Source organism: Trichomycterus rosablanca, chromosome 17 (genome assembly GCF_030014385.1).
Source record: "Trichomycterus rosablanca isolate fTriRos1 chromosome 17, fTriRos1.hap1, whole genome shotgun sequence".
Classification (NCBI taxonomy): Eukaryota; Metazoa; Chordata; class Actinopteri; order Siluriformes; family Trichomycteridae; genus Trichomycterus; species Trichomycterus rosablanca.
Window position 1 is genome coordinate 28,864,033 of NC_086004.1, and position 17,680 is coordinate 28,881,712.

At 37.4% G+C, this 17,680-nt stretch overlaps 2 protein-coding genes across 3 annotated transcripts; both read right to left on the reverse strand.

Annotated features, from left to right (window-relative positions):
- Positions 1-497: 497 nt before the first annotated feature.
- csrp3 (cysteine and glycine-rich protein 3 (cardiac LIM protein)) lies at positions 498-3,977 on the reverse strand. Its single transcript, XM_063013450.1, has 5 exons — positions 3,866-3,977; positions 2,200-2,365; positions 1,954-2,089; positions 943-1,036; positions 498-580 (listed from the first exon to the last, which is right to left on the reverse strand). Exons 1-5 carry the CDS (start codon positions 3,975-3,977, stop codon positions 498-500), a joined length of 591 nt encoding a protein of 196 aa, XP_062869520.1.
- Positions 3,978-6,789: 2,812 nt separating this feature from the next.
- Positions 6,790-16,774, reverse strand: e2f8 (E2F transcription factor 8). Of its 2 annotated transcripts, none has more exons than XM_063012967.1 (14): positions 16,695-16,774; positions 16,466-16,541; positions 15,911-16,141; positions 15,493-15,649; positions 15,059-15,349; positions 12,506-12,658; positions 11,497-11,634; positions 11,205-11,405; positions 11,027-11,111; positions 9,970-10,384; positions 9,572-9,856; positions 9,004-9,142; positions 8,138-8,388; positions 6,790-7,305 (listed from the first exon to the last, which is right to left on the reverse strand). In XM_063012967.1, the coding sequence occupies exons 1-14, from the start codon at positions 16,730-16,732 to the stop codon at positions 7,153-7,155; spliced, it is 2,613 nt and encodes an 870-aa protein (XP_062869037.1). In that variant the 5' UTR covers positions 16,733-16,774; the 3' UTR covers positions 6,790-7,152. The 2 variants fall into 2 exon arrangements, with proteins under 2 accessions (XP_062869037.1, XP_062869036.1); XM_063012966.1 differs by having other exon boundaries at positions 15,908-16,141.
- Positions 16,775-17,680: the final 906 nt, after the last annotated feature.

The window sequence follows — 17,680 nt, forward strand, 5'->3', positions numbered from 1 at the left end:
CCACTTCACATTTCAACCAAGTGTATAAATATGAAAAAGGAGTATGCATAAAAAGAAATTTTTTCATTAAAAGTAGCAGATATTAATGCAGAAATCATTTTAAAAACAATATTCTAGTGCAAATTGCAGCTGGTTTCATTATAAAATTTGTGATTGGTTAAAAGGTTTCATGCAATGAGACGTAATTATGATGAAGCTTCTGGTTCTTCATGGTGACTGGGAATTTGAACAACAACTAGACTGGTTACAAAAAGGTGGATAATGCAAAAAAGAAAAAAATATAATAATAAAATGAAACAGTAAATGCAGTGCGCCACAGTGTAATTTGTTAACACACTGTGCAGATTACAGATTATTAACCCACAATGATGTATCAGTTGTAAAAAACTGCATGTTTTATTCAACTGTAAACTTCTACAAACAACAAAATGCCATTAAAATGTTGTAATGAGCTAATTAAACATAAAACGTTTTGTTTTTTATTAATGTAAAGCTTGTCACTGCTGATATTCACCCTCAGCACCTACAGCTGGGTTACCCAGGCCAAACCCCTTGGGGCCGAAGTTTTTTGCATAGCAAACTGAAACAGAAAAGAAAAAATGAGGAAGTTAATTAGCTGATTGTGTAACATTAATAAATCATCATGTTTTCTGATGTGATATGAAGCTTTTCAGGTGCTGATTAAATCAGTACAAGATTCATTTACATTCAATTGACTTGATTTACAACAATAGGATTTCATTTAATCTCTCGCATCAAAGGATTAAAGGTGCTTGTGTGTGTGTGTTACTGAGAAATAGAACTTTAGATTGTACTAAGATTAAAGGCACAGTAATAAAGTTTACATTCTCTTTCTTGATTGACAGTTTCTTCTTATTTCTGTAGCAAATTAAAAGGAATTAAAACTGATTGAATGGTTATTAAGTTGAATGGTTTGTTTACCTTTACAGTAAAGCTCTCCATCTTTATCCGTTACTGTAGTCGACTCCAGACTTTTTCCACACAGCAAACAGCGGAAGCAGCTTTTATGCCACGGCTGGGAAAAACAAAAAATAAATATTATTATTTATTATTTTAAACAGAATTCTCTCTACAGTGCATTCTGTCATCATATATATCAAGTGTGTATCACCTTTTTCACACCAGAATTTCCTCACAGACCAATAATGGACTGTTTAGGGTTGTGGGATATATACAGTATACAGGCTATGGGTAAAAAAAAACAAAAAACAAAAAAAACATGGACACCCCTAATTATTGATTTTAGGTTTTTGCTTGCACAGTGGTGAGGTGAAACTGTAGACCATGCCACATCATTTGAAGGTGCCACACATGCACAGAGAACATGCCCACGTGGAACTCCTCGCATTTAAAGACCCAGGACTTTCCAACTATGCAGCAGCTTTAGTAAGTTATCTAGTACTAGCTTGACTTTAATCTTAATTATATTAAATATAAAAGGTTTTTAAATTTAAAATGTTTTTCTACATGGACACCCCTCCTAATTATTGATTTTAGGTTTTTTTTTAGAGAAACTCATGTCTTCAAGACAAAATTAGTTTATATAACATGATCAGCCATCATGTTCAGACTTTATATTGAAACATGAGGTAAAATATCTATATCATTTTTAATTAGGTGGCAGAAAAATTATAATTAGAAAAAAACTATAATAGTTTCTATATTTATAATTTAAATAAGAAATATTTCCTACATAATGTGTTCTGTATGCATCTGTTCTGCTGAGGGTGAAATTTGTGGGAATGATACTCACTAAATCACCATTCAATGAGACACCAGTGTAATATACACTGTATATATGTAATATATATAACAGAATATCCAGACAGTAACCATATTTAAATATGATATTCCAATAATAAGTAGTTTAGTATTATCCTAGCTGTATCATATTAATGATTATAAAGGTGCATGTAATGAACTATTATTGACCTTCCCTGCTCCCATAACTTTCTCAGCTGCGTACACAGCCTTGGAGCAGCGTGGGCATCGATCAGATCCACCAAACTTCTGCACACATTTCCCAGAGCTGCTGGAGTTTGTTGTTGAGGATTGAGAGGGTTTAGGCCTGACAATAAAAATGTAAAGGTAAAAGGAGCTGCTGCAACTGAATGTGTTATTATTATTATTATTATTATTATTACTTATGACTGCAGGCCTAAATGAAACTGAACTTACACTTCAGGTTGATGGTGATGCTTAACCGGATCTGAACTCAGAGCCCCGGCTCCTTGTCCATACCCGTATCCTTTAGGACCGTATTTCTTACCATAACAGGATTTGCAGTAGATCTCAGATTCATGCGCTGCGACGGTCGTGCTGTCCAACGCTTTACGACACGCCACTGCATAAGGAAGGAAGGAAAACTTACAATACGTGAAAATGGAATTCATCCTTTTTGATGTGGACAGTTATAGTTTGCATACAGACACCTGAGCTCAGCTTTACAACCATATAATCTATTTTACCTTTAATATTATTCACATTTTACAAAATGTAAAGATAAACTATGTTTAAGGATTGGTTTTAATTACAAATGTATATCAGTATAATTTAGAGTTGTTATCTTATTAACCATTAACATCAGTTTTTTCTGAAATGTCAAGGTAGATATTATAAAATTGTAGCCTATACAAATGTCTTCCAGTCATGTTTCACTCATCTAGAAGAAGAAAACTAGTAACCTGATGGCCTGAGCTTTCCAACAATACATTCATGTTCACAGTATAAAGCAGAAGCTCCTTATCAGAGCGACTTACAGAGGGTTTCGTAATGCTAAATGATTATATGATTATATGAAGTGCAGATGAAGTGCAAATAGCAATCAGGACTGATTTACACAAATCTAAATTTATATATATGAGTATATATAGATATATACAGTATGTATGTGTGTATATACTGTATGTATATGTGTGTATACAGGTTTTATGTATATGTGTATATGTATATAGATTTGTATTTTTGTACAATATTCACACTCTTATTGCATTATGTTGCACAATATATCACTTTCGCACACTTGGTATTTTTAAATTTATTAAGTTTCTTTTTAATTTCAGTTTTACAATTTTTCTACACTTTTAGATTTTAAAAACATTTCTATTTTTTGTATAAATATATATTTTTATGTCTACTTTGTCTATTTTGTAACTTCTGTGGCCATCACTAAAGCATTTCACTGCCAGTTGTACTGTGTATGACTATGTATGTGACAAATAAACCTTGACTTGAAATGTGCTATTTTTCTCAAGTGAGACGTACAGTAGCTGGACTAGTTTTAGTCAACTTTTGCCAAGACTTTCCCCGAACAGTAATTCTGTTAGTCCTGTGTCTGTAGTTGGAGGATGATCTCAGTCTTCATCTCTCCATCGTCTCATCCACAGCTGTTCTGCGCTCAGCCTGATGGGAGCTGTGGGATTCTCACTTCTCTCTAATTTTGGACTGGATTAGTTGGAGGAATTTGGGGGAATTAATCCTCTAAATGGTTGCGCTAGCAGATGGGAAACAAACAGTTGTTAATTGGTGAGTAATTCCAGAGGGATTAGCTAAACTTCCATATATCAGGAATCTTCTGAGATGTAATCATGTTCTCATTGCGCTTCCTTTTGGCTTTTGAGCTGGTTGTTCTCCTGAAGTCCACAGATATGTTTCCCTGATTCCTCATTAAACAATGAACAAACCTCACTGATTTTTACTAAGACTCCAGAAATCAGCTAGATTTGGAAAATGCTTTAAATGACCTCGATATATTTTAAATTAAACTGATGAACACAAACGTTTTACTGACAGTAAATAAAACCTACTGTTAGAAAATCATGTTTCTGAATGTAGTTGGACTCACTGCAGATGAAACAGGGTTTGTGGAAGCTCCGGCTGTTACACTGAATTTCTTCAGCATGATAAACAGTTTTATTACACGCCGCACACTTCACTCCTCCACCCAACTGTGGCATCTTCTGATATTATCTACAAATAAGTTTAGAATCAAGATGATTAACCACAATGCTGTTAAACATGTAAAGTATTATTTATTTTTTATCCAACTGAGATCTCACTCTTCAACAATATTATTAAATCAATAAAGGGCATCAAAGCAAGTTGGATATTAATACAGTGAAACAAATCTAAATATTTAATGAATAAAACTAAACTGGAACTCTTAGTAAGACATTTTTGTACATTTTATTTAACTTCTTAGTTCCTCTGTGAGTTAAGGGATTCAATTAAATCAGCAGTTCTGAACACACCTTAGTGCACATTTATGTGATATTCTAGTGCCTAAACTGGAAGCACCAATCAGGAATCAGAATCTAATCATGTCTGATGTAAAAGTTTAAAAATAGAGCAAACACGACCTGACTGACAGCACTTATTTAAATAAGGGTGCGTGAGATATATAATTTGGCCAAAAATACACTATTTTATTTCATGAACCTCCAGTACAAAAGTCACATCTAACATCATTATACATGTTGTGTTTATACTTATAACACAATTTTAAAGATTTTTTATATATATATTAGGATTACCAAGGTATGTAAAAACAAACAGTGGTTCCCAATACATTAAAACATTGACCTTTAGCAAATTGGATCTGGTTTCATGATAAAAAACGTGGTTTGTGAGGATCTTAAGCTTTGTAAAATTATCAGTAACTAAATGAATAAACTCTTGAATGGCAAAAGCTACAGAGCCACAGCAAGCGCCTTCAAAATTCCTGTCAGTTCAACTAGTTTAACAATCCACAAGTGCAAAGTTCAGGTGCACCACAGCTGATAATCATCAACATTCTACGTTCACAATAATACCAAATGTTAAAGCTAAAAACACGTCATTGTTTACCCTCCACGTAAAGCACAAATTCGGTCTGAAACCATTTATCAGCTTTTACTATCAACACTCAGTCACAATGAGTAATATGGAAACAATGATGGCAGTTAGGAGTCAGTCGTGCCGATTATAAAGTGTGTAAAATATTTTAAGAAATTGTAACCTTAGTCATAAAGATATTATATAATTAATGAGCACACAGAGTAAATAAATCATTAACACACTGCACGTCTGGGGTGTGAAAATCAAGATTAACATGTAATTAATTAAAGAATGATTTATTGTACAATTACTATTTAATTGAAAAGTACTTAAAACAATTTAAATGTTGAATGTGTAAAAGCCAAATCTGTTATTTATATTCTAGCTTATTATAGTTCTTATTTATTATATATAGTTTTATGTTGTAGATACTTACATACATATTTCTTTTTCTCCATGTGTAGATTTTAATTTATTATTTACATATAAAAAACATTTTGGATGAGACTGTAGGCTATAGATAAGAAATACTTACAGTAAGAAAAGGGTCAGCGTCCTCATTTAGTCCACTTCTGACCCCCTAAATCTTTCATATTTCCTTAAATACTAAAACACTACACACACACACACACACACACACACACACCGGATCTGAAATGTTGCTCACATTCCACTTCAATCACCTTCCTAAAATAACCACAAAGCACTAAGAGATAATACACACGGGGGTCATGCAGATTTCAGAGAGGCCAAATACGCTTCATTACTTCATGAGTACAGGTTCACGTTTAGCACTGACCTCAAAATTCAGCAACATTATTTGCTGTAAATATACCGGATTTTAACTGAAGAAACGGATCATCCATGTAAACACAAGACACACATCATTCTAAAGCAAAAGTTCTATCCTGCTTTCATTCAGGACTTTATTCTTCAGTTGTGACCCAACACACTAATCCATCAGTTCCAAATTAGCCCATGAATTTCAGCGGACAGTATATAACTAGGGCCCGACTGAATTCACTGGAAAATGTGCTCACAGATTTCACAGCCACATTTCACATTACACTCATAAATTTAATGACTAGAATACACAGCACAGCTACCTTAATGGTTAACTGTAAATCCCTCAACGGTCTCAAAAGTACTTGTTCGTCCACAGAATTGGTTGTTAGTTTTCCAAACTCGGTTACCCGAGTCGCTTTTTTAGCTGCTTTAGTTTTCAACATCTTGGACATTTTGACTAAGCGATTGCTAACTGAATTGCTGTAGGATTGCTAGGATGCCTCGTAGTGCAAATGAACATGAAGTATTTACAATAAAAAATGTTAAATCACAAACCTTAAACTTTAAATTTCACAGCAAATTCCATATTATAAGCAAACGGCTCATTATATGGTCAGTGATATGATTTTAACGGCTGTGAATCAGGTAGGGCCACTATACAGTTTTAACTCTTAAGTTTTTCTTGATTAAGTGGATGTATTTTATTGTTTTATGATCTACTCTTGTGGACCCTTTTTGTGCAAGAGAAGAATGGGCAAAGGTTCCACAGGAGAGGTTTTAAAATGCTGCTAAATGCTGAAAATGTAAAAGCTTGTTAGCACTTACCGAGAATGGGGTTGAATAAATGTGCACATAGACAAAAGAACTAGATGCTTTTATTTTAACTCAAAATAACATCAAATGTTCTCAAAATTGCTCAATGTTCTTTTCAGTTCTATACACATTAAATTAAAACCCATTTAAGGTGGGGTGTGTGTGTGAATATCTCCTATTGCAAGTGCAGCTTTGACATGTTAGGGTTTATCCACTGTCCAGATATTTAATCATGTTTTTCCCTAACAATTTTACTGTAATAATCAATTGCATTTTTGTAATTAAAGATACTGTTAATTAAAAACTCTACATTTTAAATTACATGTGGTGAAAATGAACACAAACGTACACAGCTTACAGTACAATCATTTTATTAGTGCATCTTTAATACTTATTCATTTATAAACAATTTTAGCACCTAAACATTTTAATTTAGAATATAATTAGCACCATATTCATGGTGTCGCGCACACACACGTTCATTTCCTATATTTGATTATCCTCAAATTGGGACCATTAATCATCACAGACATTCTGTTTACAATCACTCATACAGTACTGAGGATTTATACAGAAATCAAAGAGAATGCTAATGTGAGTTACTACACACACACACACACACACACACAGACACATGCACATACACTCACACAGATACACACACACACGTTCTGAAGTAAACGATTTGTTGACTGATATTCTCAGTCCAGGATTCTCTCAGTGCTCCTCTGAGCTCACTTCCAGTTTTCTCTGAGGAATGTACAAGGTCTTGGTAGTGGTGGGCGTGGTCACAGTGGATTGGGCAGAGACTGGAGTATGGAAGAAACTGTGCAGAGGGGCGGAGCCAGCTTTGGGCGTGGTCAGGATTGGCTAAAGACGGAACAAAGATAAAAAACATAAACTTTAGTATAATTCTAGTTCAAAAGTTCACTTTACATTTAAACACATCATGTACACCAATTAGGCATAACATTATGACCACCTTCCTAACTGACTGGTCTGCGGCTATGCAGCCCCGTACGCAACAAACTGTGATGCTCTGTGTATTCTGACACCTTTCTATCAGAACCAGCATGAACTTCTTCAGCAGTTTGAGCTACAGTAGCTCGTCTGTTGGATCGGACCACACGGACCAGTCCTCGCTCCCCACGTGCATCAATGAGCCTTGGCCGCCCATGACCCTGTCGCCGGTTTACCACTGACCCAGTCGTCTAGCCAACGCAATTTGGCCCTTTTCTAACTTTGACCTAATTTGTCGCTGATATTTTTAAAGCACCACCAGTTGTTTTATTTGGTCAGAGGTAAAAACACAGCATGGCGACTAGTGAGCTGTGAAACTGTTTACATTTACCAGATGCTTTGATCCAAAGCGACTTACAGTAGTGTGACAGTATAGAGTCTAAGCAATTGATGGTTTTAGCACAGGTTTTATGTGCACTTTGATTAAATCAATACATTTTTATTAAGCAATTTTCTATTTTTTATCTTCTCACATCTCTAAAATTGATGCTTCAGAGCGTTTCTGCTTTATACTTAAATAGATTTCATACAAACTTCACGTGAACAAACTGTCGGTTAATATTGTGGATTGTTTTAAAGCTCAGCGCTCAGAAGTGGTTTAATTTTGCAGTTTACTCAAATTTTAGCACAGATGCCAACAGTGAAATTTAAGTGAAGTGTGTGTGTGTGTGTGTGTGTTTACCTGCTGCAGGCTGATGAGTGTAAGCGGAGATACAGGCTTGATGAAGATCATGCCGTGTGGTTGGAGCGGCGCGTGTGTGTGAGTGTGTGTAGAGGGACTGGTGCTCAGCTGCTCGGGCGTGGTGCCGCAGTGTGTGTTGTGTATCAGGGCGAGGTTCTGCAGGGTGAAGTTTAGGATGGAGGGGTTGGGGCTGAGCCGATGGATGGGCAGGGGGGATGGGGTGAACTCCTGAGGGGGTAGAGCTCTCGTACCTGTAAATAAACGACATCCACACGTTAATATCCAGTCACTTACATTTACGGCATTTAGCCAACGCCTTTACAGTACTGTGAAAGTATACAGTCTAAGCAACTGGGGGTTAAGGGCCTTGCTCAAGGGTCCAACAGTGGCAGGGTTTGAACCAGCAACCTTGTGATTACTAGTCCAGTACCTTAACCAGTAGGCTACAGCTGCCCACACAAAGCTTTGCACTCAGTTTGTACATTGATATTGGGCTTGTGTGTGGAGGTTTAGGCTTATTTCAGTGGGTAAAGTCAATCACACCCTGTTTATATAGTCACAGAGAAGCTGTTTATAATCACGAATAAGAAATTAGGGGGGAAAGGTACAACGTTTGATCACATGACAAAACTTTATACACAACCAATTGAAGAATTTTGCTGCTTTAATTTGTCTTTTTGTCCGAAAACCAACAATAATCAGTCACAGTGGGGAAAATAGTTGCAAAAAGCACTGGAGTTCCAACTGGAGCAACAAAATACGTCTTTTTCTGAGTGTATTTCCACTTTAACTTTACACGTAATCAGATGTTTTGTGTGTTAATTCATCCAGATGCATTTTTCACATCTAAAAGCACTTTGAATTACCTGCGGTGGGTGTGTGGTAGATGTAGGTTGGGGTCGATGTTGAGGATTTATTCGATTCTCTGCTGGAACTCAGCGTTTCTTTAAAGCCTAGCAGGGGCTGCTGGGATATTGGAATCAGATAACCTGTGGGGATCAGAGTCTAACACACACACACACACACACAGGGTTAGACCAATCCGAATGTTGATAGAGTAGTACTGTAGATCAATAAGTCAGCACTCAATTTTCATTAGTACAACCACTGCTTATGTTTATTAATTCATTTTATTATTATTACTGGTATTAATATAATATACACCTAACTAATCCCATTTATATTCATATGCTTATTATTGATTTTATGTATATAGTACTATGTACATAGATATAATTCCATATATGTAAATAACTATAGTTATAATTATATATTAATATTACTTATAGATATGTAAGTTTACTAATATTCTCTGTTTTCTTTGCACAATGCTACTATTCACACTTCTGGTAGATCTGTCTGTCTGTCTGTCTATCTATCCAATCTATACCATTGATTAAAAAAAAAATCGTTGCAGTGGCGTGTGTATAATACCTCTGTGTGTGTATGTGCGGGTAAATCCTGCACTGTCGGACTGTTCCTCTGATGTATCTGTAAAATAGGTGCTGGCGTGTTCTGCGTGCTCTCTTCATGTTCCTCTTTCTCCAGGAAGTGCTGCAGGTCCATGCTGGGTTCCACAGCTCCCGGTTTGTTTTGGGGTGTTTGGTTGAATTCGGGGTCCAGGTGCAGGGCTCTGGCGGAGGCACGGCTGGAGCTCGGCGCTCCTCTGCGGGTTTTCAGACGCGCCTGCAGGATCTCACATAGCTTCGGGGAGGTGCTCTGTAATACACACGTAAACACACACGGAAGTGAGCTAGAGCTGGGTAACATACCTCGCTAACTAAAACACACTGAAAAGGTTTGAGCAGGTGGAATTAGATACACAAACGCACCTTTGAGTTGGTCTCGGTGCGTTTTATTTTACTGGGACTTCCCTCTGCTGCTTCCACACATGCACGCTTCAGAGGTGGACTTGTTAAGTCTTGGCACTGACTGGTTGCTGCTGTGGTGACTGGTAACGGCCTTACGTTTGCTCCTCTGGGGCTTTCAAAGGTCATGGAGCGCACAGCGGCGCTGGAGGGCGTGGGTCTGGAGACCGTGCGTGTCCTGACGGGGGCATGGCCGACATACAAGGTGTGAGGAAGCAGCACAGGTACGAGTGAGCAGCAGGGAGAAGGCGCAAAGGACAACTGCACAGGGTGGGGGCTAACTTCTGCCCCTGACACTATAGTTGGGGTAATAGGTGACATCACAGCGCTCTTCTGCTGAAAGTCCGTAGCTCTCCCAAGGTCACGCTTCTGTACCCCCCTAAAAGGGAATTAATATTTTATTAATAAATAAATAATATGATCATATATACGAATAATTTTAAACAAACAGAAAGTGTAAAGGGGCAAGGCGCGTCTCGCTATTGAGTTGTGAGGCGAAGCCCTGCACATGCAAGAACCAAGAGGGATAGTGGCAAATAAATAAGGTGGCCAAATTAATGGAAACAGTAATAAATGACAGACACAAAACATCTGCAGCCCGCAACGGAGCAGGTGGATAGAGCAGGGATAGCACAGGAATGAGAACTGGATGTCACAATATGACAGGCTGCTTCAGCTGTCTGTGACAAGCCAGCCCTTGGAAATAAGGAACCAAAGGGATCCCTGGATTCCTCTCCGGGAAAAGGGGCATCATGTCACCTCTGGGGCAATCCACTCTACCAAGGCGGTTTCATTGTGAGGCCCAAAATGTGCAACACTGGGGCGAGTTCCCATAAAACTATAGAATGCTGGCTACACACTAGAGGAAGACTGGATAATAAGTATCGCCTGGACTAGTGGTAAGTCCACCATCATTCAGAAACTATAATTATTAGCATGAGTTTTAAACATATGGCTGAACTCTATTTTTCATTGCTTAATAATTACAGTAATAAAAATAAATAATAACATTATTTCTTACACGTCCTGCTGGTCCAGTTGCATTTTACAGATGGCAGCAAGGTGGTCCATTTTACTGGAATAGAAACTTCCGTTCACAGCTTCACCTACAATAATAATAAGAAGAAACGATAAATCTATAGGTGTCGGGTTCTGGTATGAGAAAGCTTTCTGTAATAAAACACGAGCCTGGCACTCACTGGAGATTTTAACAGGGCTGGACGGGGCAGAGCTGATCTTTCTGCGATCGTCCTGAATACTTTTGGCGAGCTTCACGAGCGAGTGATGCCGGGTGAATCCTCGTTTAGTGCCGGGCGGGCAGAACAGGTTTTTAGTGCAGTTGTCCAAAGACGAGCGCGATTTGAGGGGCTGAGGGGGAACCGCCGTGTCAACGTTCAAACCTGAGAGAAAACAAAATAATGACGTTGCGTTAAACCACAAGGTAAGAAATGCTAAGAATGCATACGTTATATTCATGTGTAATGAGCTCACCCTGTGGAGAGGGCAGGTTCTCCGGCCCGGTCCATTCAAATGCAGGTTTTCTCCCTCGTTCCTCCGTCACATGAACCTTCTTAATGAGCTCTAAACTACTGAGAACGTTCGCAATATCATACAGACGACGAATCTTGGCTGAGAAAAACAGAAAAACGTCAAATTTAATACAAGCTGCCCTCACATTTCTTTACGAACAGATACATCATATAATTGCTTAAAGTGAAACCGGTACATGTAACTAAATATAGTGTTTATAAAGCCATGACATGGCACAATAGTTTACTAAAACAGCCATAAGTGTCTGTTCTGTTTCATGAAATAAAATCAGTTCCTGTACTTCTAACAAGGCATAAACAGAATCATACACAGATTTTACAGGGGTACAATGACTGCCTGCAGTTTATACTAAGCCTACTGTTAGGATTATATCTCAGATTGAAGAATAATATTTTTATACATGCAGAACATTTAAGGGTGGATCATCAACTTTGAGAGTCCCAGTTCCTGAAACAGGTAATGGGCTTTTAACACCTAGAATATGTGGTGGGGGGTCCTATTAATTATTTTTCACACAGGATACACCATTTGTTTTCCTCTCAAAGTGTTAAATACTGGGATATTAATCTAATAACCACCTACAGTGGAGCAGCAGTAAACTAACCCACGATTGTTGACACTCGTCACCCCCTGTACAGCCTTTATTAATCAAAAGGGACACACAAGATGATAATAACAAGGTAATAACACAGTAGTATGTGTTATACCTGTATCAGTGTAGCAGGCACAGCAGTGTTGGGATTTTTAATAGTGTCATGTTTAATGCCGGGAGGAGAATAGTGCTCCAACCTAAAAAATAAAGCCAACAGGAAGATCTACAGATAGATGTGTATGTGTTCTAACCACATAGGTGTAACTAATACAGTGCTCAGTAAGTGTGTCTATTGCAGGTGTATAACAAGTGCACATAAGCAGCTGATCATTGCATGCTGCATCATGTTCTACTCACTCTTAAACTTGCTTTTATCCTGATCCACCACTTGATCTTCTCCGATCAGGATTTTAGCAGCGACCTCCAGACTAACAACTCGCGGACTTGACACCAGGAACAGCATAACGAACTTCTGACTCATGACCCGAAGAGATTTGTCCTTACGGCTCGCTGTGGAAAAGAGGATGAAATGAAATTTCAATCATCAGTGCTGGAATATTAGGATTTAATTCTAATACTGTGACACGGTGGATGCACGTATCTGCTTTATAACACATCGGGACGACAAAGCCACGTGTTACTGTCTATTACAAAGCATTAGGGAATGTTAGTGCCCTTAATAAGGATCAAATGTGTGTTAATGTGTCTCAGAATGCATTTCAACCACTATTAATGTGTCCTGCTACATTTGTTACCTACACCGTCAAAATTGTGCTTCATGTAATTACACTGTTAGCCCGGACTTTATATTTAATCAAACATTTTTAGTACAACTTACATAAATTATTTAAGTTTTTTTGCTCTACTAAAAAATGCAGAGTACAATTTCTCATTTGAGTACACATTTAAATGTGCTAAAAGATTTAAGTTTACTAAACAAAAAAAATTACTTTTCTATCAGATTAACTTAAAAAAGTTAAGTTAAAGTAATTAAACAGAAAAACGCCCCCATTTACATGTAAGTCGCCTTTTTTCAGCTTGCTGTTGGTGAATCAGGCAAAAATGATTTTCTTGTGTTCGGGTAGCCATTTGTTTTAACTTTTGTAACCTGTTGTTGCAAATTACTTTTTACTTTTCATTTAAGGCTTTTTGCAAAAGTAAACTTGTCTTTTGTGAAGTGGAACCTTTGTTAAACTAAATGGACGAACATTTTCTTCCTCATTATGGTATTTTTGAGTAGCATTTACACCAGTCTGATGGGACTTTTTCATCTTCCGTCCAATTTTGGTAAGTGTTGTACTTTATTTAACAATTTTGTTTAAAATAAATGATATTAATGTTGACACTAAATAAATAATCAAACAGCGCTGCTTTATTTGCCGTGTTTAGGCTACATACTAGCATGCTAGCCTTCATACGAAGCAAAGAGTGTGCTGGCTTGCTTTATTTTAATCCTTAAATGAATGGTATTAATGTTGATATTAATACTTCTGTTTCTTTGTTTTGTTTTAGAGAGCTGCAGCCAAACGTTAAGAAATTAGCTTGTGTGAAACTGAGTACAGGTTCATGGTTACTGTGAGGAGCTGTTTGTGTTTCATCAGAACTTTATATACAGTTTGTACAGTTTTTAAGATGTTTTCTTGACATGTTGTATTTTAAGTAAATACTTCTGAAGTGAAATAAAGAAAAACAATTTTATAATTCTGTCTGTTTTTCTATAAACATTTGTAATTGATATTTAAAATGTAATTAACATGAAAACTAAGAAGAAATCAATATTTTTGTCCATTGAGCTCAAGATAATAAGTAAAATTATTGGGAAAAGCAGTTGGTATAACCAAAAAAACAAAGTTTAATCAACTTGCTTTTTAGGTGTAATAACTTAATGTTTTAAGTTATGCTAACTCAAGTTTTCATTATACATTACTTAACTTTTTTAAGGCAACCGGTTTCCTCAAATTTTTTAAGTAGATTGAACTTATCCGGGCTTACAGTGTATGGGGATTCAACACAATATTTACATCTAGTTGTAACATCATTACAACTACTGTACTGTTTACTATGGAAATAATAAAAATAATATTAAATATAATTCAGTATGTTTCATGTAAGCTTTCTTCCATTATTAACCCATTACAAAGAAAGCAGTTCAATGAGGCTTAAAACAAATCAGAAGAAGTTAAAAAATCAAGTACAAGTTAGGCCTTCAAAATATTAAGCATAACTACACACTGCATGTTTACCCCCTGCCCTGTTGTTTGATGGGCAGCAAAAAGCATCCTACTATTCTAATAAACAATAACGCTGCAGCCTCAAATCCCAACTGTGGTAGCCTAGTGGGTAGAGCTTTGGGCTATCAACCGGAAGATTGGCGGTTCAAATCCAGGCTCTGCTATGTAGCCACTGTTGGGTCCTTGAGCAAGGCCCTTAACCCTGTCTGCTCCAGGGGCGCCGTAAGTTGGCTGACCCTGCGCTCTGACCCCAACTTCCAACACCAGCTGGGATATGCGAAGAAAGAATTTCATTGTACTGTACATCTGTATATGTATATATGACAAATAAAGGATATCTTTCTTTCTATCTTCTAACACCTCTGATTTAATCCCATCAGCACACACTAACAGTTCCTGTTCACACTTACTGGTTTCACGTGCTGTGTTCAGATGGTTATCTCGATAAGATTAGAACCACATACACTTCAGTCTAATTAAAATGTGGTTGCAGCATAACATGCATTGTGCATGTGCGAATTCTTCATTTCTACTATTTTGTTTGCTGTTTTTTTATTTCTAAGGGCACCTGTAAAAGGGTTTATGGTTGTCCAATGTAAACCGTGTCTAAAATAGGTCCTTTAAATGGACTTTCAGTGTGAACTGAAACCAAGCGTATACACTTATCAGTACTACTCACCCCCTTTTACATCAGCGGCAAAGTTCGACTCTCTGGGCGTGACGTCTCCATCCAGCTCCTCGTTTTCTTTTTCCTCTCCTTCCGTCTCCAGCATCTCCTCCATGTTCCTCTGTCGGATCTGCTGAATCTGCTGGCTGTACTGTAACTTCTCTCCCTCTCTCTGCAGGGATGCAAGTGTTCGTTCCAACTGGGCACGCCCGTGCCACGTGTACCGGTTTTTAGCCAGTCGGCTGACCATGTTTAGGCTCTCTAGGACGTTCATGATGTCGTAAATACGGCGCCGTTCAACATCTAAGACACAGAGAAAGAACCATTAAGCAATGAAGCAATAGCAACATCACGGCTGATTCAACTGCAGACACGAACCAATGGTTTGTATGAACATAATAAAGATTGGTCATTAGGACATGATGGTACACGTGTAAGATACTTACTCAGTTCAGTAGCAACATCGTCGAGGCAGATGTCATTATTTACGGCTGGAATTGGGTAATCTGGATACCGAGCCAGAAATTTGTGGCACAGCAAACCAAGACTTTTATCTTTCCTGCTCATCTGCAGCTTCTCAGATTCCTCACTATGTTCAGTGTCCTGCAAAGAAAACCACAAACATAAACAACCAGTCAGGCCAAACACCAGCAAATCTGAGACATTTGGTTTTTCAATGCTCATGCTGTGCCACCTTGTAATATACGTTAATAAAATGATTATAAAATGTATACATCACAATGACTTTCTGTATAGAGAAATGGGAACTACTGTCGGACCCCTGAGCAAGGCCTTCAACCCTCTTAGTTAAATCAAGAACAGGTTTATAAATAGAATAAAAAAAAAAAAAAACATAACAACAACCTGGGAGGAGATCTCAGTTTCCTCAGCAATGGTCTTTTCTTTTTCTCTGTTCCGTATCTCTGGACTCGCAGCACTGATCAGCATCTTCAGGTTGGATGTCGGAGTCCACGGTTCGACCGCAGGAGCATCGGCGCCTTTCGTAGGGGTGGATAAAGGGCCCATGTTCTTCTGAGCTTCCTGAGTGTTTCCACAGATCAATGGCATTCGTGGCTCCACGAACACGTCTTTCTTCTGTTAAATACAAGAAACATTCAGTATAAACAGACTGTTTAATGCCTAATTACATAAAAACATTTTGTGGATTACAGTGGAAAACAGTTTAATATCTTCCTCTTAAATAAGGAGCATGTGTGCAATATGTATTTATCCAAACTAACATCACGATTTTGAACAGTCAACTGTTAAGACTAGTTAGGATCGTTTCTACTGTGTTTAATTGAACTTGTTCATATCAGATCCCAGAATTAAAGTTTATCTGACATAACCGGACGTCCAGATCATCAGCAGTTTCAACGAAGGAGGAAATTTGTTTGGACAGAACCATGCTGGACTGACCTTCTCATAAATTGCTGAGTTTGTGGGATTCCACTTCAAGTTTTTGGCTTCCAGTAAAGTGCTGGTCATCTTCCACCTGCATGGCATGAAAAGCAAGTTATAATGTATAATCTCATTGAGACAGAGAAAAGAGAAATTAAGAAAAACTAATCAAATATATGATCAATAACATTGATCTTAGTATAAACAACTCAAACTAATACATTTCTTATGTATTCTACTTCATTACCTTTTCTTTACTGCATTATAATATGTGGGTGAGAGCATGCTGGATCTAATTAATGTGTAATAACAGTGTAATACATTATATGTAATACAATTAAAGCACAATACAACCTTAGGTTTGTGTATTTAAGTTTAAATCTTGTTGCTGGGTAACTGAGACGCTTGGCGGTAACTGCCATCCGTTCTATCGAATAGTACAGAAATACGTCTGCATTCACGCCCACTTTCGGGAGACAGCCAATCGGCGAACAGAAACTCTCGCCGTCACACCGTAAGCAGCCAATGAACGCCCATGGGGAGGCGGAATTTCACAGGTACGCGGGTTGTTGCGCCCTTTTTGAAATGTTGGCGCGGAATTTTCTCACACAAACCGGAACTTTAAAAATATTTAATATTTACAACAAACGATGACAAATGATACAAAAACAACAAGTTTGGACGCTATACAAGATGATAAAGGTGTTTACAAACGAGATTTGATTAATTTAAACGATGTTAATCGTGTTTAGTGAGGGTGAAGGTGCCCGGATTGGTCTGGTTGTGTTTTGCTTGTTAGCATGTTGCTAACTTCATTCGCGCGCGCCGAGAAAGCCAAAAAATTACCTCAGGATTTAAACTACAACGGTCAAACAGACACATCAAGATAAGAATAAATATAATATTAACCGAAAATTGACTTTTAATTCGCGTAGGTTGGTTAAATAGGACATTCTCTAAGCAACTACTTAAAGGTAAGATAAATAAGAAGGTTTACCTACATTATTTTCTCATTTTTCAGCAATAAACGAGCAAAATGATTCAGATATAAAGTGACTCTCTATACTGAACTAGTCTAGATCTAATAATGGATCATTTATAAGCCTGGGTGTACAGCTTATTCACGTTCATTCACAAATCTACATTTTCAGGCCAAAATGACATAAAATAGCAGGATCTGATCCCCCTAAAATCATAATTTGTGGTTTCAACTATTGAAAACAAGTTATTAGG

What these genes read in the sequence shown, in the direction of transcription:
- csrp3 (XM_063013450.1), bottom strand. Translation starts at nt 3,977, where the DNA reads ATGCCACAGTTGGGTGGAGGAGTGAAGTGTGCGGCGTGTAATAAAACT. An exon ending in CATCACCATCAACCTGAAGT is followed by an intron (nt 2,090 to 2,199) that starts GTAAGTTCAGTT and finishes TTTTATTGTCAG; the next exon opens with GCCTAAACCCTCTCAATCCT. An exon ending in TGGAGAGCTTTACTGTAAAG is followed by an intron (nt 581 to 942) that starts GTAAACAAACCA and finishes TTTCTGTTTCAG; the next exon opens with TTTGCTATGCAAAAAACTTC.
- e2f8 (XM_063012966.1), bottom strand. Translation starts at nt 16,732, where the DNA reads ATGCTCTCACCCACATATTATAATGCAGTAAAGAAAAG. An exon ending in GCACCGAGACCAACTCAAAG is followed by an intron (nt 9,857 to 9,969) that starts GTGCGTTTGTGT and finishes TGTGTATTACAG; the next exon opens with AGCACCTCCCCGAAGCTATG. An exon ending in CTACCACACACCCACCGCAG is followed by an intron (nt 8,389 to 9,003) that starts GTAATTCAAAGT and finishes GTTTATTTACAG; the next exon opens with GTACGAGAGCTCTACCCCCT.